Here is a 26812-nt window from a genome sequence, read left to right on the forward strand (position 1 = left end):
TAACAACATCTGCCCCTTTATGGATAGCGTTTAATCACCCTCATAAAGTATTAGAAGGATAGCAAGAAGTAAAAACTGTAGACTTCCACAAGTCATGCGTGTTGACTTGGCTTAAATATTTTTCTTTGTTACAAGGGAACATTCATGTTGGGGGCCAGTGGGTATAACTGGTAGTGATAGATATAAAAACAAAAGCGTATTGAAATAATCCAGGTCTAGGGTGATGATGACCTACATCAGGGTAACTGCTGTATAGTAGAAAGAAGGGGACTTCTAGGGGAAAACCCCCACAAGATTATAGTAATTCTGACCCACCATTGACTCCCTTCTTGGCCCTAGGAAAGTCACTACCTCCTCAGTCAGGTTAAGAGTCAGGGATGGATGTACCAACCCTGATCCCAGGACTCTTGAGTCCAAGCCTCGGGCTCTACCCACTCAACTTCCACCCCCATCCACTTCCACCTCAGCCACAGCCAGGTTCCAACCTACCTGTAGCAGTTGTTGTGGAATTTGTTGTAAGAAGAAAGAGTAATCAGACCTCCCCATGCAGCAGACAAAGAGAAGAAAATCTGAGTTGCAGCATCTTTCCATACCTGGGGAGCAAAGGAAAGGAAATGGCAGGTTAGCCTTAGGGGCAAACTCCAGTGGGGACGAATGAGAGGGATTTTCCCAGTGTCACAAAATCCCAAAGGAACTGTACCAAGTGCCAAGTAGACTCAGGGAAGCTCAGCATGAACATCCTCTCAAAAATATGAATGAGTCAAATGCCTTGGTTTACAAATTAATCCAAAGAAACTGAAGTTGGTCTGGGGAATAATAACTAAATTCTGCACAGAGAATGACTGCCACTGGACTAACTCACATCAAACAATACCTGATAACAAAGAACCTGTCAGCTGTCTTTGCTGAGAGTTTTTCCCAAGGTCTACAGGAAGAAATCCAATAATTTAGTAATTACCTTTGCTTATTACTTCAAGAAATACACAGCCTTCACAAAATCTGCCTACAAACGTGTAAACCAAAGTATAGAGAAAAGCCAGTATTATTGACTTGAGGATGTTCCTAACAGATTTCTCCTACTGAAAACTTAAGATAGAGGGTTGTACTAAACCAGCTGGGAGAGGACAATCACTTCCATGCAACGAACAAAGTTCTAATTCTCAGATCATAAATAACTTTCCAATTTTTTGTTTTGCTCTGTCATCTCGGATAGAGGAATTTATCAAATATGCCACAACAGAGTCCAAAGCAGATAAATTCTTTCTTTCTTGCACAGTCACCTTTCTACTCAATGGTCTCATTACAAGAGTTTGGTCCTCAGCAATGACTGTCCTTACCTCTGCCTTGTGGAGAGACTGTGCTGTATAGTGGATAAGACACCAGCTTGGAATCAGGAAAACCTAAGGGTCAAATCCTCCCTCTGACCTATACTGTGACTTAGAGTAAGAATCTCCTACTCACTATGAATAAATGAATGAATGAATGAATGAAAAGCAAAAATGTTTCAAACAAATCCCTAAGATTTGCCAACCTAAATGATAGACTACTTGCATGTTGACAGCAGACAGTGCCTACCCTAGGGGATTCCCATATTGAAGATATCATAGATCTTTCCCATATTTGTAGCTCTGCTCAATGATTATTTTCTGTCTTCCATCTTGCTATGATGTGGTCAACAAAATCTCTTGCCCCCTTAATGTATAACTTTTAACCTCCTTCATAAAGTATTGGAAGGATAGCAATGTGTGAGATCTGAAGACTGCCACAAGTACACAACACACATGTATACATACATACACACACACCTACATATATACATATATATGGATGCATGCATGCATGTATATGTATGTATATATTATATGTGTATTGTATAAACTATATATTAGACACATTTTTTTAAGTTGTTATTAAATCACACATGCATCCTGTAATCTTTGGTTTGCTTGCCTGTTCACAAGTGGAGATGGGGGTCTTAGATTGTGCTACCACAGACAAAAGCATGTGAATTAATGATGGGCAAAGTCATTTCATCTCTCTAAAACTCAATTTCCTCATTGGTGAAATCAAGAGTTCTGACTAGATGACCTCTCAAGTCCCTTCCAACTCGAAATCTAAGATGCTATGATGTCAGAGGCTCCTTAACCACACCCCTTGGAATAACAAGATAGCAAAGCCACCCTGACTGCATTGAGCACGGAATAACCAACATCAAGTCTTCCTGGAACTGACCTGCTAATGTACCTGAAAGGCCCCTGGGTCTTACCATCTGTACCACCACTGAACCCTAAGGACTACTGGGTCCTCCCATCCATGTTACAGCTGAATCCTCCTATATGTGTGTTTTATTCCCCACTTACAATGTAAGTTCCTTGAGAGCAGAGACTGTCTGTCTTGTATTTGAATGCCTAGAATTTAGCCCAGGTTTTAGCACAAAATAAATTCTTAATAGATTTTTTTCAGTCATTAGAGATAGATGAAACTTGGGGACAGGTCATCCTGTCCACTCTGAAAAGGGATCTGTAGCACTTCATTGCAGTCTAGAGCAGATATCTGCCAGGATGAGAATGGGACTTGCCCAGTGCCTGGTGCTTCTTATTAAATATGACAAGGCTAGTGACTAGCAATGACAGAGGTACTACACAATAAAACCCCAATCTCCAGATACATGGACAAGATGATCCTGTCCTGGCTCAATGACTGAGCCCCCTGACTCTGGGCAGAGTGCCAGAAATTCACAACAAAGGATGCAGTAGGAGGTAGTCACCTGCAACTACAGGTACAGCGTCCTTTGGATCATGAACTCTTGCCGGACACCAACACTGCAAAAACCCAGTCCAAATTCAAGGCCAATGAGAGCAACCTATCAAGTACGTTCATAGTGTCAGCTGACAGATGAATGGCGCATCATAGCCTTCCTGCTGACAACCCCACTTCAGAGTGCTATCTCGGTGCCGAGAGCAGTGGCCACATGAGTCAGCCACTAAAGCAGCTAGCTAAAGCAAATCTGCCAAGCAAGGCTTATTCCCAAAGGTGCTGTCTTCATAGCTGTAGTCCCTAGGGATCATAGGAGCCTACAGCTAAGGGAAACCTTCAAGGTCATGAAGCCCAGGTCTCTGATTTTACAAATCTCTATAAGGTGATTTGCCTGAGGTAGATAGGAAATTACTGTGCAAGGATTCAAACCCAGGTCCTCCCTCTAACTCCAATTGCAATGATTTCCATTACATTACAGTGGGGCACCGGCACATGTACCATATACACACTCCATATATAAATGAAACCTAAGATTAATCCTTTTGCCAAAGCAAGAAAACTCCTGTCATTTAAACAATTAAATCCTCATTTTTATTTTTATTTTTTTTTTCACAATTGGGTTTTTGTATACTGGGAGCTCTTAAAATAGGAACACAGTGACGCAGCATGAGAGAAGTTAGGACAAAAAAAACCAGCAGTGTGCTCTGTGCCCACTTCCAAATGCTGGGAATAATTAGTGTGTCTGGTCCCTTTGGAAATATAATTGCTTCATGGTTGGGTGGGTGCAGTTAATTTCCAACCTGTGTAACTTGGCTTCGTAGACATAATCATTATTACCACACTGACATCATGAGATAGTCTGAATATTATCAAGGGAATTCCATTTTTCATTTTAATACTATCACATGACCACATATGAGGCAGGAGATTTGGACAACTGTCCTAGGCAACCCAGAAAACACTAAATATGCTTTTCTTTTTTGCTTTAAATTCATTTTTTTAATTAAAATCTCCTAAATGTATCAATCCGTTTCCAGGGTTACAAAAAAGTATAAGGAATCAATCAGCCAAAATGAATTATTAAGCAGTAGTTATATACCAGGGAGTGTGTTGGATATTGAAATTACAAGGACAGGAATGAAACCATCCTTGCTCTCAAGAAGGGATGTTCCACAATCCATTGTCTATCCAACAGATCAACCCCAAGAGATTTCCCAGATTTCAATGGGAAGGAAAATGAAATTGATGAGCTGACACTAAGCTGGTTCTTCCTACACATCTGTCCAATCCATCATATATAGGAATATAGGTCTACATAGCTAGGTAGCATTTCTATGGCACTTCAAGATTTGCAAAGCATTGCATATACTATCTCCTTTAATCCTTTCAACAACTGTGGGAGATAGGTACTATGATTATCACCACTTTTGTTGTTGTTCAGTTTCATACTCTTCATAATCTATTTGGGATTTTTTTAACAAAGATACTGGAGTAGTTTGACATTTCCTTCTCCAGCTCATTTTATAGATGAGGAAACTGAGGCAAATAGGGTGAAGTGACTTGCCTAAGGTCACACAACTAGTAAGTGTCTGAGACTGGATTTGGACTCAAGAAGATGAATCTTCCTGACTCCAGGCCCAGCACCTATCCATTGTGCCACCTAACTGGCCATCACCACTTTATAATTATAAATTTCTGCAGCAGAAAACAAGTGAAGTGACTTGCCCAAGGTTACATAGCTAGTAAGTGTCTAAGATGGGATTTGAACTCTTCCTGACTCCAAGTCTAGCCTCTTCTACACTGCACCATCTAGCTTATTATTTACCCGAGTAAATTATACCCTCCACCAACACTGATAGCAACCCTTCCACTATAATAACTTAAAGTCTTATGGATTTTCTCGAGGCACCTCAAGGAGCCTCAGGATCACATATCTAGTCAGGAATGAGGCAGGACCGGGACATGAACCCAACTCTTCCTGATTCCAAGCCCTGCATATTACCCACTGTCCCATCACCTTTCACTAGGGCATTATAAGTGAAATAATGAGCTTACTGTAGCATCGGTAAGTTTCTCCCACTTAGGTGTAATGAAGTACCAAATTCCGGCTCCAGCTCCTGGCAAGGTAACTCCTCGGATGAGTAGAATCACAAGGACAACATAAGGAAATGTAGCAGTAAAGTACACCACCTAGAAAAACCAACAATCTTACTTTAAGTGAAATGGGTCAAGACTGCCATACATGATGGCACATTCATTGACATAGTCAAAAACAATCTACTGGGGGCACAAGTGGATAAGATGTCAAGATAGCAAGTCTGTCACTGCCAGGTCCTGCTAGAGCTGACATTGGGGCAAAGTGAGAGACCTGGACTGTTCAACATTCTAGAGCAGTGGTTCTTGAGGTCTGCCAAACCCAAAACTGTCCATGGAAAGAATTCAAGGATGTTGGTGAACTAGAATAGGAATGAAAACATAAAAATTTTGGCTAACCTTATATGTTTTGGACTTAAAAACATTATTTTGAGAAGGGCTCCATAGGCTTCAGCAAACTACCAAAGAGGTCCATGACACCAGAAAATTAAAGAATCACTGTTCTAGAGGAAAGAACTGCATGTATTCAGATAACTGGTGATCAGGAATATTTAAACAGGAGAGGAAACATCTTTGCTGTGCACATACAGTAAAGGGGAAAAGAAGCTGAATCCACTGTCTATCAGTAATTCTGATGACATGGATATGAAAGAGGCATGGATAATGTTACCACACTAATGGAGTATCTACCTACAGTGATATAACCAGAGGGAGAAATGCCCACCAGGGGAGGGAAGACTGTCACCCCGATGGCACCTACAGAACTCAGACACCCAGCCTACCCACCAAAAGGCATTCTCCATTCTCATACTCATTTCCACTCTAAACAGCAGTAGGTTTGGGGTTTAGAAAATAGATGCCTAAAAGTTAGTAAGGGCAAGAAAGAAGAAAGGAATGAGTATGTATTTGAAATCTGCATTGGCTTTTTGGAAAAAAGCAGTAGTTTGTTAGTCATGTCCAACCCTAAGAGATCTGGGACTCTATTGACTACTAAGAACTACTGGTCTTTTTTCTTGTAGTGTCAAAGTGAAGAAAGTTTCTTTGTCAATCTGATTGAGAAGGTGATAATACTTTGGAAACCAGGAGTCAGTCAATAGTTTTCCAGCCTCATTCTGATTTCTTAATAAATATAAACTGGGGAAGAATACAGTTATAAACAAATGCAGCAGAAAAAAAATAACATTCAGAAAATGGACCATGAGTCAGCAATGCAGTAACAGGGAGCTTTATTTATTTATTTCAAAGCAAACATGAATTTTTGGAAGGATAAACAGGATTTGATCAGCTGGAAATGATAAGATGAACTTCCCACAATACCCCTCTCTAACCAGCTCTTCACCATTGTATTGTGACTGACTCAGGACTGAACAACTTGAGAGGGGCATGGGGAAGAAAGGGGTTAATGATGCACCAAAAATGATTACAGAGCTGGAAAGCAAAAACCTAAGAACTGTGTCGACCTGACCTGGAAAAAAGAAGGTTGAGGAAAGACTCCAAGTTCGAGTTATTCCAATAGGGGCCATAAAAAGGCACCATTTCCGAAATGTCCCCTCTGACTCACTAACTGAAGCCTGAAATTCAACCACTCCTATTTAATCCTTTCAATTCCTGTACCTGCTAAAATACAAACTGTATCTCTACCCACTAGAAGAGGTAACAATTTATGATACTTCAGTATAAATGACAGATCCAAGAGCAAAGTCTGACAAGAATTGCGAGAAAATCTTGGCACGTGGTAGTTCACAGAGAGAGAGATGGGAGCAGAAGGGCTGGGCCTGGCTCTACTCCAAATAGTCTTACCTGGTTCACTATTTGCCAACAACCAGAAGAGGCAGTTTGCTATAGTGAAAAGAGTACTGACTTTAGAGATCGGTTCAAATCCCTTATTCCAGTCTTATGGGTGACCTGTGTGACCATGTTCAAGCCACTTAACATCCTTTATCCTCAATTTCCTCATCTGTAAAATAAGGGAGATGGACTAGACTAGCTCGCTGCTGAGGTCCCATTGACCTCTAGATCTAGGATCCTGTAGAGTTCTTAGAGAGGAGTATAAACTGATGCAGACTGAAATAAGGAGAATTAGGGAGAACAGCCAATGGTATCACAAACGTAAATAAGGCAACAGTGACAGCTGTAGACCTTGGATTCCTTGTGATGACCACCCTCTATCCATAAGAATACATGAAGTCTTCCTTCTCCTTTCAGAAGAGTGGGCTAGAGTTGCTACATATTACAAGGTAGCTGCTTTGTCAGTTGGTTCTAGGATAATTGATTTAGAGCTAGAAAGGATCTTAAAGGTCATGTAATTCAACGTATTCATTTTACAGACAAGAAAACTGAGGCACATAGAGGTTATGTGATTCACCCAAGGTCATGACCAAATAGATAATAAATGGTAGGGTCGATATTCCAACCAAGGTCTTGTGACTCCAAATTCAATATTCTTTCCATTGTCCCATGCTTTTCTTTGTGATGAGAAAGGGTTGAATGTTAGAGGACATAATGGAAAATAACCATTTTAAGACCAAGGGGCAACAATAAAAGTGCTGGGTATTTGGTTTTGTTTTTTTTTTAATCCAAGTTAGGGTTCATCTGGTTTTTTATTGTAGAACTATTCTACAAAGGATAGTGACCGAGTGTTCTCAATCTCCTTAAAGACTTCCTCATCCTCAAACAAAGAAGAAAGAACTCATATGTCTCTATCATTTTGCACTGACATCGTTCATGGGATTTCAATCACCAAATATTCCAGTGAAGTTAAGCAGGTCATTCACCTCTGTTCTCAGGCACTGCATCATAATTATGGCCTCTGCAACCTTGGCCATGATAATGGATGGTGATTTGTCACTTCTTTTAAATATTTCCCCTTAAAGTCATTGATCGTTGATCCTTGTTTGGAAATCCTTCCCAGACAGGCAGAGCCACAAGTTAACTGCTCGAAATAAAACACTTATCTTCACAGTTCCATTAACTATGGCCCCTCAAGTGCTAATTTCAGAAACTACATAAAACTCAAGAGTCCTGACCATATTCCAGGGTGTTGGGAAGAAGGGGGTGTGACAGCCTTCTAGATAAAATCATAAGATGCCAGAGATGGAAGACCTTTTGATATTAACTAGTCCAAGGCTTGTATTTTACATATGAAGAAACTGGGGACCAAAAGGAGTATGGGATTGGGCCAAGGTCAAAGAGTTAGTCACAGAGCAAGAACAAGAATCTAGTTTTCCCTGACTCCAAGTCTAGCATTCTTTTGACTTTCAGTCAAATGAGAATTTGGCAAAATTCCATTTTCTGCCAATTTAGTATTTCTCCTTTTCCACTACCAAGACCAGCACTTTCTTGATAAATCAATGTCCTTCAGTTTATGATCATTCAGGACACACTCATTATACTCCTCTGCTCAGTCAACTAGTCATGACCTAGAAACTCTTCTCCTTCCATTTATCCCTTCCCTAAGCCAATCAGCTTTTCCTCTGTATCTTGCAAGACCATTCTCACAGATGGTCTTTCCTGGTTCCCTTTTTTAAGAGTAATCACCAATAAGCAAAGTCTTCACACACTTCTGCTGGAAAGTCATTGCACTAAAAGCCAGGATCCAATGAGCCCTAAAGAGGTTATAGAAACATGGATAGTATTTACTCTAAATTTAGATCCAAAGAGGGAGCCCAGAATCTCTAATGAATCTTCTGTCCTCTGGGGGAACTGACCCAGTTGAAGGCTGAGCATTCAAGTCAAGAAGACTTGAACTATAACTAAACTACCACTTAAGCAGGGAATCAGGAGATCCAGATCTAGAACCAGTTGTGCCAGGAGCTAACTAGGTGACACAGTATGTCTTTTTCCCCCATGGGCCTCTGTTTGTCTATCTGTAAAATGACGGAAATGAATTGTAGGATCTCTGAGGTTCCTTATAGCTCTAAAAACCTGGGGCAATGGAAATAAGCTCACTAATACCTTGTAAGGTTCATCAAGTCTTTTCAATGGGAAGGAAACAGGGCATCAACAAGCCCCCAAATAACAGAAGTCAGGAAGGTGGGCCCAAGGCAATGGGGAGTCAAAAGTAGACTGGAGTTCCCTGGAGTACCAGGAGAGAGAAGGTGCCAAAGAAAGACCTCACAATTTTGCCTAATTTTCCTAATAAAGAATTGTTTGTTTGCTTATTTTAATATAGCCACACTTGAAAGAAGTTAAACTGGGGCCCAAGGTCTCCCAAGAGGTTCATGGATAGATGTCAGGGGAACAGTGAATTTGGATGGGAAAAATAAGCAAATCTTTATTTATACTAAGTTGTAACTGAAATTTAGCCATTCCCTTAGTCATGAATGCAGGCAACAAATGTTATTATGAGAAGCCCATAGACTTCACAAGACTGCCAAAGGGGAGCATGACACAAACACACACACACACACACACACACACACACACACACACACAAAGCCTATTAACATTGCTTTAGATAAAGGGCAAGAATTTAAAAGCAGGAAGCCAAGGATCCCCATCCAAAAAATAAGCACTCAGCCATTCCAAATCCACCATTTCATTTATATGCTCTTGGTTCTTAAAGGAATTTTGGTCCCCCCTATAAAACACCATCACCTCTGGGAGGTACTGTATCTGACCAGCTAACATCAAAGTAGTCAACTAACATTTGGTGAGGATTGGCTAGCTACAAGCTGAGATCAAGAAACCGTAGGCCAAGACTGTAGGGAAAGATGTAACCAAAGTGGAGTTGGAAGGGGTGAGGGGGCCACTCTACCTTATTCACTGGTCTTATTTCTGGGTGGGGCAGCTAGGTGGGTGCAGTGGATAGAGCACCAGTGCAGAAGTCAGGAAGACCTGAATTCAAATCTCACTTCAGACACTTGACACTCACTAGCTGTGTGACCTTGGGCAAGTCACTTAACCCCAACTGCCTCATCTTGGGTCATCTCGTCATTCTGATGAATATCTGGTTACTGGATTCAGATGGCTCTGGAGGAGAAGTGAAGCTGGTGACCTGCACAGCCCTCCCTCACTCAAAACAAAGTCAAGTGCAAGTCATGTCACTATTTCTCTGATGGGGTGGTCTTCCTCGGCAACAAAGGATGAACACATATATTTCTAGGTAAAAATAGGATTCATGTTACCCTCCAATGACTTTCAGGTGACCAATCACACACTAGGGTACTACCCCAGTTGACAGCTGCATTTAAATGCCTTATCACCTGGAAAGTGGGTTGGAAGTTTTGCTTTAGTAAGTAAGGAGAAACTCTTACTTTGCCTGATGTCTTGATGCCTTTAGCAAGGGAGGCATATACAATCACCCAAGCCAGGAAGAGACATATGACTAGTGGCCACCTGATCTCACCAGGATATTCAATCCCTGCAGAAATCTTCAACACAAAATACCTGAGAGTCAAAAAGACAGTGACAGTAAGTTAGGCTGCAGTGAACCAGCAGAGAGGGTTTTCACACTGATCACTCCCTGAGTCCCCAAGTATTCTAGGGCAGAGGACTTTAGATTAGATTGATGAATAGGGTGGATTGAGTGATTTGAGTCCTTGCTACACAAAGCAGGCACACTTCCTTGGTTTGGGTTTTACCCATGCTGGAGACGTGCTGGATACTTAACAATCAAATCTAATGGTAAAACATAGCAAAATGAATTGTGGAATGAAAGTTCCTTTCAACTGTTTTGTATCTACAATACTTTGAACATAATAGATATTTATCATGTGTTTACTGGGTTAGTTAATCCCTTCTTCCCTATCCCCTCCCACAGCTGAGTAAGCATTTCTGTGTATACATCTATTCAAAACTATACACCTTCATAAGTATAGTCTAGAGAATATAATTTAATTTTTATTTAATGACTGATGACTACAAATCTGAGACTCTCAGTTCTTGTTTTTCTGTGACATAGGTGTATATAGTTGTGGGGAGGTGAAATGTGTGGATCCCAGAACATATCTAGGTCATTATCTAAGTATATTAGAAATGAAATTTATTTTCTTGTCATTTTCCTCTTTTTTTCTGAGATAAAATTCTAATTAATTGAAAGCTCTGGTTGAATTCATAAAATGTTTCCTCTAGTGACATTATTATCATCTCGATTAATAATGGTAGTATTACCCATGGTTATAGCTCTTGGGAGACCAGGAAGGTATGTTATTTTTGGCAGATAAGTGTAATAAAGTCAACCACTGAGAATCAAGTTTATATAGAGGTGGCCTGTAGCCAAAAGTGTGCTAGAATTGGCTTGCTAGAACCTTATGCCTTGAAAAGTTACAAAACTACAAATCATGGTTCATTTCTTGTTTTGTTGATTGCCTCTTGATTTAAGAAGGTAATGGAAAAAATGTTAATGATGTCTATTAAATTTAGATACATACTCCCCACATTTGGGGGATTGGGAAGAAGTAGGTTGTTGAGCCGTCCTTATTCTTGACCTCAGATTTATTTGCATTTCAACCAGAAGCATTATTCCCACACCCACCAGAACTTCATCATATGAGCACATCAGTAATTGTGGCTTTCTTTGAGTCAAGTCCCGAAAATGGTTGGAAGGTATTCAGACTGTCAGTCTGGGATTTGAGAGGAGTTAAAAGGAATATTCCAATCCCAAACCTAGGTAGCATCAGATATAGTATCTTGAGAAAGGGGTGGCCTAAAAAGAAAGAAAAAAAAAAACCAGACAGTCCTGGCTTGAGGGCTTCTGCTGGTTTAGTACTGATTCTGAGGCTAGTCTGCGTTACCTTCGACTCTCCATGGCTTGTCATACTGCAGTATAAAAGACCTTAAGATCTATAGAGTAATGGAAAAGTGTACTAGCTGCTGCAACCCAGAAGATGGCAGCAGAGAGCAGTTTAGGAAGCGCTGCAGAGACCCCCTAAGAGACAGGACACAACCCTAAGCAGAGAGCATCATGTGATGTCACCAGGGAACAACCTCACTCAGTAGTGTCCGAGGTTTGAAGTACCCTAGCCACACAATGTACCCTAAACACAGCTACAAATGTGCTCCTTCACGTGCTCCCTAGCTGCACTGACACTTCATAGTTTCTGCATAAATGAATATCCCTATACTGGTGATATAGTAGCCTATGGGAGCGTGTACCCCAGTGGGGATGGACAGAATGTTCTTTTGATATCCAATTCACTATACAGTATGATTTGTCTTTTGTTTTGAATTAATGTCTTCCCTGGTTGTCTTGGCAAGGCTAAATACATCAGTAGAGGTTTGTGAGTTAAGATTTGGAGTGGGTACTGATCTTGAACCAGCTTTCTATGTATGAGGGGATTTCGGGGGATACATCACTTTACTCACTAACCATCATTGTTCAACCTCACTCTCTTTTTCTGGTTCTACAGAGCACTTAGCAAAGTAAAGAAGCCCCCAGGCAGAATGCCAGAGAGAAAAACCAGCATTTTCCACTCCAAAAAGAAAGATATGGGAGAAGTGACAAATTGATCATGTGACTCTGGCTCTGATGTGCAGACTAGGGACCCTGGCAAACTCTGATTTGGGACCGCTATATGTTCATCAATTGATTTCACATGTTTTCTCTGGGGAGGGAAATTGAGAGTCCTCTAAGAAACTTCCTCCTTACTTGAAATATTCTTCACTGCCACTGACGAATGTCTTGTTGGCTTGGCTGGTGAAGTTAACCATTGTCAAGTTTGGATAGGCAGTCATACAGAAAGTTGAATTCTTAATTTGTATTTTTGGATGATCACCAACAAAACAGGAATCTGTTTGGGAGATGAAGAAGGAAAATCGATCAATCAACAAACATTTAGGAAAGACTTACCACATGCCAAGAATTATCTCAGGCACTAGGGATGCGAAAAGGAAAGAAGCATTTGCGTATCTTCAGAAATTCTAAAAACAAAGATCAAATATAGTTCCCAAAGGCAGTGATTTAAGGAGAATGCTGAGTGATGTTCTCTAGAATTAGAAAAAATTAAAACTCTTGTAAGTAACTAAAAGATTTCAAACCCAAGAGAAAAACAATTTAACAAACATTTATTAAGCACCTACTTTATACAGAGCACTGGACCAGGTGTTGAGATATATAAAAATTACATAAGATGTGGAAACCTTTACCAAAAATTACAATATACAATATGAGACATACATTAGAGAAATACAAAACAAAGTGACATATAAGGGCCAAAGACATCTTTACCAATGAGCAGGGATGTGCTAGTAAATATTTAAAAATCAACTTGGGCGGGGGGGGGGGGTGCAGAATGTATTCATAACACGTTTTTAGGTTTAATCAGAATTATTAACATTATCTCCACCACTTCCTTAAATCTAGACAACAAAACAATAAAATCAAGCCCTGAATTTATAGGTTTGCAGATTTCCAGGGAATAATTGCTCACACTTAAAATTTAACAATCAGTTCTCACCAAGTGGTTTAGGCTGGTTCCAGCATACCCCTGGTGAGGAAAAATAGGGAAGACTTCGTTTAGCCTGTGGCATTTGCTTTAAAAGATAACCAGCAATTCAGTAGGAAAAAGGAGAGAGAATGATCTAGGTACAGGAAATGAAGTGAGCAAAAACATGAAAGCAGAAAGATGTGGACCATGTTTTGTATATAGAAAATAGTTCCACTTTGGCTAGAACATGGTGGATGCAGAGAAGGAATTTGATATGAGCCTACAGAAGTAGAGTTGGTGCTAGGTTGTGAAATACTTTGAATGTCAGACTGAGGAGTCTAGATTTTATTCAAGATACAACAAAGAGTCACAGGAGAAAAAAAAAGAGTAATATGACCAGATCCATGTACTAGGAAGATTAGTCTAGCAGAAGTATGAATAATAGTCTGGAGGATAAAGAGAATGGAAGGTGGGAACATTAGCTAATAGGTGATTGCAACAGTCTAGGGAGATAGTAATAATGATAGCCTTTACTAAGGTGATAGCAGTGGAAATGGAGAGAAGACGTGCCAAAGTCAATGTGAAAATATGATCGCCATGACTTGTTAACTGTTAGCTATGAGGTGAGCTATAAGAAATTAGCCATGTTAGAGATACAGCCATCTCTATCTCCACAATGATCTCTCGCATCCACACAATTACTAGCCTAGTTCATGTCCTTATCACCTCTTGCCTAGATGATTGCAATGGTCCCCAATCTTCTTCCCTCCGAACTCCAAGCCATCTCCCATTCAGTTACCAAAGTGATTTTCCAGAAGTGCTAGTTTGACCATATCACTACCCAACTCAGTAAATTCTAGTGGTTCCCTGTTAATTCTAGGTTCAAACACAAACCCTCCTATCTGGCATTTAAGGTTCTTCACCACCTAGCCTTTCCAATCTCTTTACATAATGCTCCTGGTACAGTCTAGTCATATTGATTCACATTGTTTTTCCTTACACACAAATCTCTATCTTCTGTCTCCACACCTTTTCACTGGCAGTTCCCCTGTACCTGGAATTCCTGCCCTCCTCACCTGTGCCTCTTGGAATCCCTGGTTTCTTTCAAGATGTGATTCAAGTGCCACCTTCTGCAAGAGCCCTGATATCTCTAGATTCTAATGCATTTCCCTCCAGTCATCACTTTTCTTCTGCTTTGCATGTATATTATATATTTGTGTACATGTAGTTTCCCCTTTTAGAATTTGAGTCCTTGAAGGAGGGGTTCTTCTGCTTTCATTCCCTACTAAGTGCCTAGAACACAGTGGATACTTTAAATCCCCCTACTCAAAGCATGGTGCAATAGAAAGAAGGCTGACTTTAGAGTCAGAGGACTAGTGTATAAATACAGCTCTGCTGCTTATCTACCTTTGGAAACTTTGACAAAACCTTTACCTCCCTTGACCTCATTTTTCTCATCTATAAAATGGGGGAAGGATACGATTTGTTTTGTTCCCATTTACACAGTACTTTAAGATTTTCAAAGTGCTTTATATACACACAATCTCCTTTAATCCTCACCACTGTTGGCATTTGGTTAGTTGGAAGTGTAAGACTACCTATAGAGGGCTTTCCTGGTTAGGAGTTATGATAGGGGGTTATATTATCCCAATTTTACAATGAAAGAAATGGGCTAAGAGGTTTCAGGGTCACAGGAAAGATTCAAATGAAGGTCTTCCTGACTCCAAACCCAGGGCTGAATCCTCTATACAACACTTTCCGGAATGGATAATCATTGAGATCCTTTCCAACTCTGAATCTATGATCTGCAAGATTACACGTAGAAGTAGCAGCAAAGCCAGGTGTAGAAATCAAGTCTATCGCCTCTTAATCCAGTGCTTTTCCCCCCACTCTAGCACAGACTCCTAAACTTGCCATTTTTCAGCCTAAAACAAAAATAAAGCATGTATTAAACAGTTCTTTCCTGGCATGGCTCAGTGCCTCCTTTTCTTGGCTTCACATCTCCTCCTACCTCTACTTTTCTAGCCATGAATCAAGATTTCCCTATGTAGTCACATAAGTAATTACCTGCTGCCTTCCAGTCATCATCACCAGGGTGCTACTTAAGAGAATGACAAAGAATTCCAGGTGGACTCGTATAATAACCATTAAAAATTTACCCAGAAAGCATTTGTCCACCAACACCCAGGCTTATATGCAAATGACTAAAACCCCACAAACAGGCATCTCTGTGATCAGCAGAACAGTCATTTCTCATCGTGCAGCATTTCATGAGAATGGTTACCTAACATGGAGGTATGGGGAATCAGCAAACAGTAAATCCCTTCTGAACCTATGCTGAAGCAGAGGCGAAAAGGAAAAGGAGGCATTCTAAAACCACGTGACTACAAGGCACTCACTAGATTCTATCTGTCAGGGAGTGCTGGGTGGAAGGCAAGGTCACTGATTCTGCTGCAGTGCACCACGTTGCAGTACCAGTCCCGATCTTTCTGCAGAATTCTCTTTCTACCACCAGGGGGCAAAAGTGTGCTTTTCGTTCCCCCAAAGCCAGTAATCTCCCTACACGTCGAGAGAACTTATTTCCCAGCCTTGTTTTCTGCAGCTCACCAACCCTGAACAAAGACGAGAAATGATGATCACGTTAATTGTGAGGATGGAATTCTATTTGTCGGGGCAATTTTTAATAAATGAAAGCATGTTCTTTCTTGAGACTTGGAAGGGAATGAAGCATTTAATTACAATTTTAATTAAAATGAAGACATTTATGTATTTAAATTAGGTCGTGTTCCTGTTAAGCTTTTGGGGGCGAGGTACATAGCTCCCATTCTTCCAAAAGGTCAACAGGACTCCTGTTACAGGCAAATTACACTTTATTTTCAATTCAACAAATATTGATTAAGTTTCTATTGAGTGCTGAACACTCCTAGAGAGATGCAGAATTTGGAAGCCACCCGGTCCCCACGATCCCAGGGAGGCAGAGATAAACTACATAATAGAATATGATGAGTTCATTACAGGGGAGCAAAACTAAGTGTTAAGTGCAAGGGGAAAGGGTACCAGGGAAGCCTTCCTGGAGGAGATGGCGTTTGAAAGGAACTTTAAAAGATAGGTAGGTATTCAACAGGTGAAGAAAGTAAATCATTCCAGGCATCAAGAATCACTTAAGTAGAAGCATCAACACACGCATACACACACACACACACACACACACACACACACACACACTGTTCAGGAAACAGAAAGCAGACCACTTTGCCTGAAATATTTAATGCATGGAGATTTATAGGGAATAAAGCTCATAAGGAATGAAAAGGTAACATAAAATTATAAATTTGAACAACTTTGACTGGCAAGGTTGATCTTTAGTCAGGAGGCAATATGGAACCACTGCAGATTGTAGAGCAGTGAGCAACTTAATTACATCCTCCACATCAGATCACCAAAGGTTAGCCAGACCACCCCAGAGCAGTTATACAAATAGCTGAACTTGATTTATCAAAAACCAATGATTTGTCCACATTAACACAGGCAGTAAGAAATAGAACCAAGATTTGAACCCAAATCCCTTCCCTTCAAATCGAACACTTAACACTACGCGACACAAACTTCTGTCCTGAGAAGCTTATAGTCTGGAGAGACATAGTCAGAATGATCCATTTTCACGCATTTCCCATAATTCATATGTAGAACAACACAATTTACTTCCCAAAGCTGCTAAATTATTGGGTCCTTTAAGGAAGAGTTCATGTTTTAAATCACCTCAATATTCCTGTTCTCACCAAGATGAGGAGAGTCCTCATCTAGAAGAAAACCATAGTGTTGATTCATAGATACATGGATTTAGAGCTGAGAGTGATCATAGATGACATGAATTCAATTCCCTCATTCTCTAGGAGGGGAAACTGAAGCCCCACAGGGTTAAATAATTTAACCAAGGTCACACAGGTATAAGTAGCAGAAACGTTATTTAAACCCAGCTCTTAGATATGTGTGTATGTATGTATATATTTGTATGTGTGTATAGATATATATGTATGTGTATACATACACACACAGCTGAACTGTTCTCCAATTGTATGTTAGGCATGTTCTGCTTGTCTTATAAACTCCTTAAGGATCAGTCTTATTTCTTTTGTCTTTTACTCTCCTGATCAGAACCAAGACTTGGTGAGGGGGAAGCAGGCAAGGCAGGCGGCAAGTTAAGGTGCTGTACCCACAGGAGGGTGCAAAATGCGATCTATTTTTAAAATGTGACTTGTTGGAGTTAGCACAGTTTTAACACCAGAAAACCCCACTCTTGATGGCATAGAGGCATTTCACACCACTTTTGGTAAATTTATATATCTGATGGATGGTAAAATACAAAACACATCATTTTTAAACATTGCCAACATCACTCAAATTCCCTTTCCTACCTCAGTCAGAGAGTATCTACACTTAGCAGATACTAATTGGTGCTCAGATTTTCTTTGACCCCAGGAATAAAAACATTAAATTAGGCATCCACTCAGAATAACTTTACTTCACTTATGAGACCACATATACTCCTAGAACCAATTGCTTCTTGGTAGCCAACATCTATCAAGGTGTGGAGGGAGGAAAGTAGGTGGAACCATTTCTACCTCCAAACTAGAGTGAGAACCACATTCTTCTTAAGAAAAAAAATGCTCTGGGGACTTTTAACACTAAAAGTACTTAGGCTCTGAATTTGACCTTGGCTCACAGTGACCACAACACTAGAACAAGGTTCAAGTTCTGCAGTGTCTAGGAGGAAATCATCCTCAGACTGCTGAATCAAGGATAAAGCACTCTGCTCCAAAATGGCAGTTCCTTGGAAGTTCTTTGGCCTCTTAGGTATAATCTTGCTTATGAAACCTAGTCACAGGACTGCAGGGCAAGTTTCCAGGCTAAACATATATTTCCTTTAAATCTAAAATGGCCTGAGTCCATTATTTAGTTTGATTCCTGCAGCCAAAGAATATGGAGAATGAATATGCAGGCTCCTGTGCGAAGGGCAGATGGCTAGGTGAAAGTGTAAAAATAACTATAGATCAGGGTGTTTTCTGGCCAGTAGTTATGGCAAGCAGATTTTCCAATTGTGTGACTGCATGGAAGACTGAACACGAAATCCCTAGAATGCCAAAACCTCAAAATAAGAAAGTGGCATTTTACAGAAGAAAGAACACTAGCTCTGGACCCAGATTCAAGTCACACCTCTGATGCCAATCCACATGACATTGGACAGGCCACTTAACCTCCTTAAGCCTCAGTTTCCTTACATATAAAATGAGACTTCTAAGTCTATGGTTGTAAGAATTTTACTGGACAGTGATATTTTGAGTTTGACCTCTCTGTTTTAGCCTTTCAAAGTAAAAGCTCTCTTGAGAAATAGTAATAATTACTGACATTTATGTACCATTTTCTCCAAACAACTGTAAGTAGGTTTTGCAAGTGATGTCATCTCTTTGCAGGTGAAAAAAACTGAGGCTTAAAAAGATTATATGACTTACCCAGACCACCCACTAATAAGCAGCAGAGATGAGACTAAAACCTAGATTTCTCGACTGTATATTCACTGTTCTTCTGACGAGATCTGTCGTATGAGACTATGAGAACAGTCATACTGTTCTCAACTTGTCTTTAATTATGCACCGCCATATCTTCGGTGGAGGAGACACTGCAGAACTTGGACCTTGTTCTAGTGCTGTGGTCACTGTGAGCCAAGGCCAAATTCAGAGCCTAAGTACTTTTAGTATTAAAAGTCCCCAGAGCATTTTTTCTTAAGAAGAATGTGGTTCTCACTCTAGTTTGGAGGTAGAAATGGTCCACCTCCCTTCCTCCCTCCACACCTTCCAAATCACTCAATTATACAAATAATATCTCAACATCAAGGGGCAGCACAGAGAAGCAATTCTAAGTGGTTCTCATAACTTTGTTATCATATAGCGCAGACCTTCTCTGCAAAAGAAGTAGTCCATGGATGACGAGATGTTCAAATATTTAATGAGGAGGTATCAGGGAATTTTTATGAAAATTAAAGAAATTTCAAAGAAAACTATTATTAATATTACAATTAATATAGTAGTAAATATCACTAAAATGAATAAATATTCATGGTAATCATCATATTCCCATCATGAATATACAAGTTTACAAAGCACTTTTCCATCCACTGTCTCATACTAACCTCACAAAAACAACCCGTATCATCCACCTGTCTTATCTAATATCATACAGTATTATATTAAGAAAAACCTATTAGAAAGCATCCTATGTGTTAGAAAACATCACACACACACACACACACACACACACCCCTCTCCTCTCCAAAGGCAACAAGGTATAGTCAAAAGAATACAGGACTTAGAATCAGAGTTCCAATCTGGGCTCTATGAAGTATTGGGCAAGTCACTTAATTTCCCTGGAATTTGATCTCTTCTCCTGTAAAATAAAAGTGCTGGACTAAATAGTCCCCATTTTTTGCAAATGAGGAGACTGAAGCCCAATGACTTGACACTCAAGTGACACACCTAAGATGTTTCAAGTAGTAAATCAGAGGTAGGAAATAAATCAAGACAAATGTCCCCACATCTTTAGTTTCTAACCCCACACTTTAAAGACAACTCTGTTCCTTCATTTTTTTAACCCCAAACTTTAAATATAGACAGCTTTCTTCCAGGCATAAGTACTTCACATCAGAAAGGGGTTTCCACATGAAGATCTTTAAAAGTGGGGGTGGGGGGGAATCAAATATGGGTTGATCTAAACTTACCTAATAAAAGTTTGGTTTTGTCTTTGCAGTCTGGTGTGTTCCATGGGTTGTTGCAAGAGGCCCAGGGTAACACAGACACAAAGGAGGCAAACAGGTAGAAAAGTGTGTAGCATATAATCACATTATAGTATATGGCTATTAGGACTGAGATGATCAGCATGGCGATGCCACAGCCTAAGGAGGTAAACGCTACAGGTTAGTAATCACAAATGAAATCCCATCCCATCCCAATAATGCCCCAGAGATCATTTTGGGGGAAGGGGAGAAGAAGAAGAAGAAGAAGGGGCATGGAACAAGGAATCTTTTGCAGCCACAATGTTAATAGCAGGACAAAAAACCGTCAAACTACTGGGCTATATAGAATCTGTAGGGTGTGGGTTCAAGATTGAATCAACTTCTTGATGATTAAGTGAAACTGAGATTTGTGAGTGAGGCAGCCTCCATGGAGATTAGGCAGTGGAGCAAGCTTGGAACTGGCATGTATCCACGGGCAGGACTCTTTGCCTTGGAGTTGGTGGACTGGAGATTGACTATCTCTCCCTGCTCCCTGCCTCTTAGTATACCAAGGTCACTGTTACATGGTGCCAGATTCTGGAGCTCCAATTAACAGTAACCATTACTAAAGAAGAAGCTTGGAAGGAGACTGAGGAATTCTGGGGGGAGGAAAAGGAAACAAAACAAAGGGGGGTGGAGAACAGAGTAGCTCACCTTGTAAAGCAGGTATTGCTTTCCAAACGGACACAGGGCCCTGGCTAGCAAACTGCCCCAGGGATACTTCCAGAAAAAAGATGGGCAGACCGGCCAGGGCTAGCATCATCAGATAGGGGATGAGAAAAGCACCTTAGGATATTAGAGAAGGATAAGAGAAGAGAAAGTAAGAATGTGTCTCAAAATTACAGCAGAAAAAAGAGCACCTGCCCATCCTGAACTATTACACCTTAACCCTTGGAGTAATACTCAGATGGTTTGGATCAGAGACTCAACATGATAGCAAATCGTTGGGTTCAGATCCCTCTTACATAATATTCCAATTCCCCTCCTCAACCCATTTAGAAAACACATCTGATTGAAATGATTCCCTTGATGTCAGTTCAGTTTTTTAAGTTTTAAAATTCTTACGATAATAGATTTAGAGCTAGAAGGAATCTCAGAGGATGACTATGCCTACCTCCTCATTTTATAGTTAATGAATAAAATTTTGGAGGTTTAAATGACTTGGTCAAATGTCACTAAGGTGATACCAGAGGAAAGATCTGAACTCACATGTACTGGCTTGTAACCAACAGCCATTCATGCAATTTCATGTTGGTTTAGGGTTTTGCTTTAATATTCATTCAGTCACTCTTGTTTCTTATATCTCTGCAAGGCTGGGTACTTGATTACTAAAATTATCGCTTTACTACTTTGAATCATTTGAGCATCTTAAACTTCTTCAAGGATGTGGAATGACTAATTAGCTACTGCTGTAGTCAGGAGGGTTTCATTATATGTGAGAGGGTGTATTGGTTGCTTGGTTGGATTTTGACCCCAAGGCCACTAGTGAAGGTTGGTGTGATTAGCCAGGGCAAGAGCTGGGGTGGGGGTCTGGAGTCCAGGGAAACAGCCAAGGCAGACTAGTATCTTTAGCTGGAATATCCCGGCTTTGGAGGGGTTTGAAAGTAACCCCTAAATTCTCTTCCCATTCTAAAATTCTAGAACTTATGAAATCTCAGTTTCTCCTTAAAATGAAAATCAAGTAAAAGTTGCTAGCTTCCCTGGCTTTCAGTCGTGCTCTTTTTCTTTGTAACCCCACTGTTTGGCATTGTGTAGGGCATATATTGAGTTTACTAAAAGCTAGCTAACTAATAGGCGATGGGCTCTCTTCCAGAGGGCATTGAGATTGGGAGGTGGTGGAAGGCAGATGGTTTTCCGGTAACCTGGGCTCCTAGATCCTTGGCAACTGGGTGCCCAATTGTGGGGGGGAGGGGCAGAGAAGGGGAGCAGGCTGAGCCTGGATATCAAGGACTCGGTGGGTGCAGTCCGGGCCAGGCAGACTTAGCAAGCTCTGCAGTAAGCCATGTGTGGGGCACACACAGACACTCCTCCCCCACCCTGGGACGTGGGGTATCTATCCTTTCCCTATAGCCTGTCTAGAAACACCCCAGGGGTCCGCATCCCTCCCCCAGCCAACTCAAGCTCCAACCAGAGAGGAGCTCAGAACAAGGCTTTCCTAAGCCGCAGTGCGGAAAAACGCTGAGAATGCTTTATTCCAGGGGCTTCTCCGCCCCCGCCCCCAGCAGGAAAAGAAGGCAAATGATTGGCTCAGGTCAGGGGCGCGCGGGAAAACAGCCAGGCCAGCCCCCGAGGGCAAGCCAGTCGAGAAGAGGAATTCAAGCAAATCTGCTAGGTACTTGATTTCAGAAACTCAAAGGAAATTGTGGCCAGCTTTCCCTTGTAGAAAAACTAAGCAAGCTGGATACGTAGAGAAATATTCAGGCAAGAAACAGCTATAGCAGAGGCCCTTCACCCTTTGGCTGTCATAGGCTCCTTTGGCAGTTTGGAGATGATGTTTTTCTCAAAATAACGTTTTAAAATAACTCAAGGAAATGCTAAACTTCAACTAGAGAGTAGTGGGGAGAAAAGATGTAATTTTTTTCAACATCCATGTTTATAATCCCAGTTTATGAACTCCTGATCCATAGTATTACAGGTAAACTAAGAGGGGAAAAAAAGAACCTTAATTATTGGTATCCCTGCATGTTCTTATAGATAGGGATTGCATGGCAAAAGTTGTGTCCACAAGTTCTCTGGGGATGTTTTTAAGTTTGGTTCTTGGTTTGTTTTTTTTTTTCATCTCGACTTGAGTGAGGAATTCTCACTGTAGAAATTCCGCAGAGATGCAAATCACACCCCTATAAATCAGTCTGAGAGAGGTGCTTAGGGAAATAAGAGGGTAAGTGACTCACCCAAAGTCACATAGCTAGTGTATGTGGAGGCGGGGGTGGGAGTCTCAAACACAGGTCTTCTTGACTCACTGCACCACTTAGCAACCTCTACTCAACTTTTTATGCCAGTCAGAATTATGCCAGGCTCATAGCTTTTCCAGGTGGGGACACTGGCCAATCAAATGCCAACTTCTATCTTTCTATCACCCTAGAAGAGTATCTTCTAAATACCCTTCATTGGAGGAATTAGGACTCAGAGACCTCCTTGGTGCGGAGAACTAGTGAATGTAGGTGGGTTTGAGAGTTGCCTTTTCTCTATTCAACTGTGTGAGCCTTTCTGCTGGGGGAAGGAAGGGATGGTCTGTACCCGGGGCTTTAGAGTCGGATATTCGCTTTGGAGCTAGCCCCTGTGGGGTAGCCAAAGGATGCGACTTGTATTGGCCAGAGGACATCTGAGATTAGACAGAATCGCTGTCCCAAAGCACACCACGAAAACCTTTACTAGAGTCAGAAGCGCTTTGGGTGATCTCAGAATTTGCCAAGTTTTCCAGTAGGCGGTGGGAAGAACTAAGAACCGTCTAACTGGGAAGGATGAAGAGAGAATTCAGGGGCCAAGAAAGCTTTAGCGACTGTTTCTCGCCTGTTTGGGGGAGTCTACCACATTAAAGAAAGGCTTCCCTTTCCAAGAGTCCCTTGGACTCGCTGTAAAGGTGAAAACAACGAAAATTGCTCGGAGCTCTATTTAGCGCATTGAAAAACGTGTCTTGCCAATATATACGTTTGTCTGTGAAGTAGTATGTGATCCGAGAGACTACCCTCACCTCGTCACCCAATCATTTTTAATAAGTATTAATATCAGATTAATTAATATAGTACTCACACTAGACAACAAGGAACTAACTCAGATTAGTAAAACAATAATCAAGACTACTGTTAATAACTTCTCTTCCGGAGTGGAAATCGCTGGGTTGTAAAATTTAGGTTTAACTGTGTTCTGGTGGGATAGGATTGTTTAAGAATCTCAACCCTCTTGATTCTAGGCGCCTAGACCAGCCTTAGCATACACGGTTCTTGATTCAGTAAATGCATAGTGAAAGTTGCTTCATCTGTGAGTGTGTGTGTGTGTGTGTGTGTGTGTGTGTGTGTGTGTTGTAGGACGGTAATGTGATATAATGGCCAGGGTTGTCTAGTGGCTAGGACCGTGATTATTGAAGCAAATAGACTCACAGCCCCAACCCAAACATCCCAGTTTATTTTCCCATGCTTAGGTTTTTAAGTGATGGATCCTACTCGGATACCGAATCTAAATGGATCCAGTTGGGAAGGCTTTTTTTTTTTTTTTTTTTTTAGATTTCCGTGTCAAGTAACCAGCAAGAGACAGGATGGGGTTAGAGTCCTCGAGGTCTGTGGGAGCAGCCCAGAACATCTTCCCAGGCGGAGTTGCAGTCCCTCCCACACCCCAGTATAACTCGCCCAGTAGCCCCTCCCGGAAGAAATAGAGCAGAAAGTCCTACCTCCCCCATTCTGAAAGGCCAGGTACGGAAACCTCCAGACATTGCCCAGCCCCACTGCATACCCAACCATGGACAGGATGAAGTCCAGTTTGCTAGACCAGTTCCCTCGGGCTTTATTCTCATCCCCTTCCTCGTCCTCCTGGGGGTGGAAAAGCACATTGGTTGGTCCCATAACAACCCCAGTGTCCATTCAGCAAGCAAGCCTCACATACTTCCCTTTTCACACTCACCCTCCAAGCCCATTCCTTTCTCTTCTATCTCCCTCCCCCCTCCAAAAAAAATAACTGACCAAGTATTTTCCTTAGGCACCAGAGCTAAAGCAAAATTGGGGAGAAATCCTCTCCCACTGAAATTCTTTTTGTTATGTAGCCTGGGGACAGCAAAAGCACAACTTCCAGGTGGGATGGAGTAAGGGGTATGCTAGTTTGGAAGTGCTTTCTACTTCTGCTGGAAGGAAGAAACGGGTTGGAGGGAAGGAGGGAGTGAGGAAGGGGTGGAAAGGGCGAGATTTTAGAGATGGGGGAAACGGATCTCCAAAGTATTTGCAGAGGAATGAAGAGAGAAAGGCAAGGAAGTACATTCCGAACTGGCGTCCAAAACATTGGGTTGTTTCCTGAATCTGATTCTTTGAAAATGGACACCTGAAAGAATCCTTTCGCCCTAATATCTCACCCCTGCTGGCAACTAAGATATGAACAAGGCTTTCAGGAATTGTAAGACGGGCCTCTAAGAAGCCTTCCTGGCAAACCAAAATTTTAAAAAGGTGGGGCAGGTCACTAGACCGAGATTTTAGAATCCCTGGACACTTTGGATCCTTTCTCTTCTCCCTCCAGAATGTCGGTATACCCCAAAAGTCATCAACCTGTGTTCTACGACCTTTTTATTAAGCGGTTTAGAAGAGGGAGCCTGTTACCTGAATCCTCTGAAAATGGGCTGATTTACAAAGGAAAGTGCTGAGGGAAAAAATCCAAGGGAATAAATGAGAAGAGAAGGCAAGTGCTGGAAAGAATGGACAGACAGGGGAGGAGATATAGGTCTTAAATCAGACAAGAGTAAGACCTAGATCTTCCTGGGGCATCCCTCTCTCCTCTTCCATAAGTCTGAGGTTGGGGAGACATAGAGAAAGGGGCAGAATGGAACTTAAGCTCTGCCCTGTTCATCAAGCTTAGAGGTAAAAAGACAAGTAAAAGAAGTAGTCTTTCTGTCCATCTGTGTTTTGACAGACATACTCATTGCCCTTGATTCTGCAGATGGCAAATCCAGAGAGAATCATAAAACATCTTTGCCCCCTGGGAATTTATTTGTTTGTTTGTTTTTAAAACAATTGGAGGGAATGTGGCCTTTGTCTTTATCTTCTCCTTCCCAGTACAATCCCTCTCCTGTCAGAGAGGTAGAGCCCAGCCAATACGTATTCAATTATCTGAATCAAATATGAGAAGAAGAGGGGAGGAGGCAAAAGGAGCATGGAGGGCAAGGAAAAAAGAAGGGATTCTCAAATGAAGCACCAGGAACTCAGAGAAGAAACAATGTTTAAGAGAATTTTCACCTCAAATCCTGCAATTAGGATGGATCTCCTGATTCCAAGCAATCTTTGCAACTCTCATTTCCCCAACTCCTAAATCTAAAAGGTCCCCTAGAAGATTTGACCAATGGCCAATGGCCCTGGGAACTATTTGTATGTTGAGGGATTAGGCAGGAAAGAAAGTAGGGGGAAAATAATGGGAAGGAAGAGGAAGGAAGGAAGAGATAGGAACTAAGAAGAAAGACCTATTTATCTACCATAGGGAAGAGGCACAGGATTGACCAGGTTTCCCAAAATTTTTTCAAGTTCTACTTCCAGCTCCCCACTATTTGCCTGTTCCTTTAGGATTTTAGTGGGGGGGGGGGGAAGAAGTGGGGAGAGAATGCTACCATTTTGCCACTCTGAAATTTTCAGTTCATTTGTCATAAATAATTCCCATAGGTATGAGTTCCTTCTTTTTCTCCTGTAGGTTCCAGACAATGGAAGTAAGGGAAAATAATTAATCAAAAATAGGAGAGGCTATACCTGTTAAAGGTATACCTGTTCTATCTGCCCTAACCAAAAGGCTATTCGGACTTCAACTCATATTTTTGGGTCAGCTCTGTCACCTCCCACCACCACCACCTGAGCTAAGGGTATGCCTTACATAATAGCAACCTGTCTGTGCCCTCACAATATTTCAACAGATCCATCCTGTGCCCCCATCCTCTTCTCCCTTTCGCTAACCTGGAGACCCAGGAGTCCCCAAATTGTCTCTGGCTGCACCCACCCATTTACCACAGGGCAAGACTCTTCCTGCTCTGGTTTCAGCTTGATATTTGTCGAACACTTATTCTCCTGGCTCTCTGCCCAATTAGCAGAAT

The 26812-nt window shown here is 41.3% G+C and overlaps 1 protein-coding gene across 1 annotated transcript in view; it reads right to left on the reverse strand.

Annotated features, from left to right (window-relative positions):
* SLC6A5 (solute carrier family 6 member 5) overlaps nt 1-26812 on the reverse strand; it is a 69412-nt gene that overhangs the window by 41980 nt on the left and 620 nt on the right. The window contains exons 2-8 of the mRNA XM_072622000.1: nt 24428-24563; nt 20698-20829; nt 19990-20163; nt 12440-12581; nt 10107-10239; nt 4813-4947; nt 490-593 (exon numbers count right to left, since the gene is read on the reverse strand). Of these exons, the coding sequence (XP_072478101.1) occupies nt 490-593; nt 4813-4947; nt 10107-10239; nt 12440-12581; nt 19990-20163; nt 20698-20829; nt 24428-24563 (956 nt within the window). The remainder of the gene's footprint in view (nt 1-489; nt 594-4812; nt 4948-10106; nt 10240-12439; nt 12582-19989; nt 20164-20697; nt 20830-24427; nt 24564-26812) is intronic.

This window comes from Notamacropus eugenii, chromosome 6, assembly GCF_028372415.1.
Source record: "Notamacropus eugenii isolate mMacEug1 chromosome 6, mMacEug1.pri_v2, whole genome shotgun sequence".
Taxonomy (NCBI): domain Eukaryota; kingdom Metazoa; phylum Chordata; class Mammalia; order Diprotodontia; family Macropodidae; genus Notamacropus; species Notamacropus eugenii.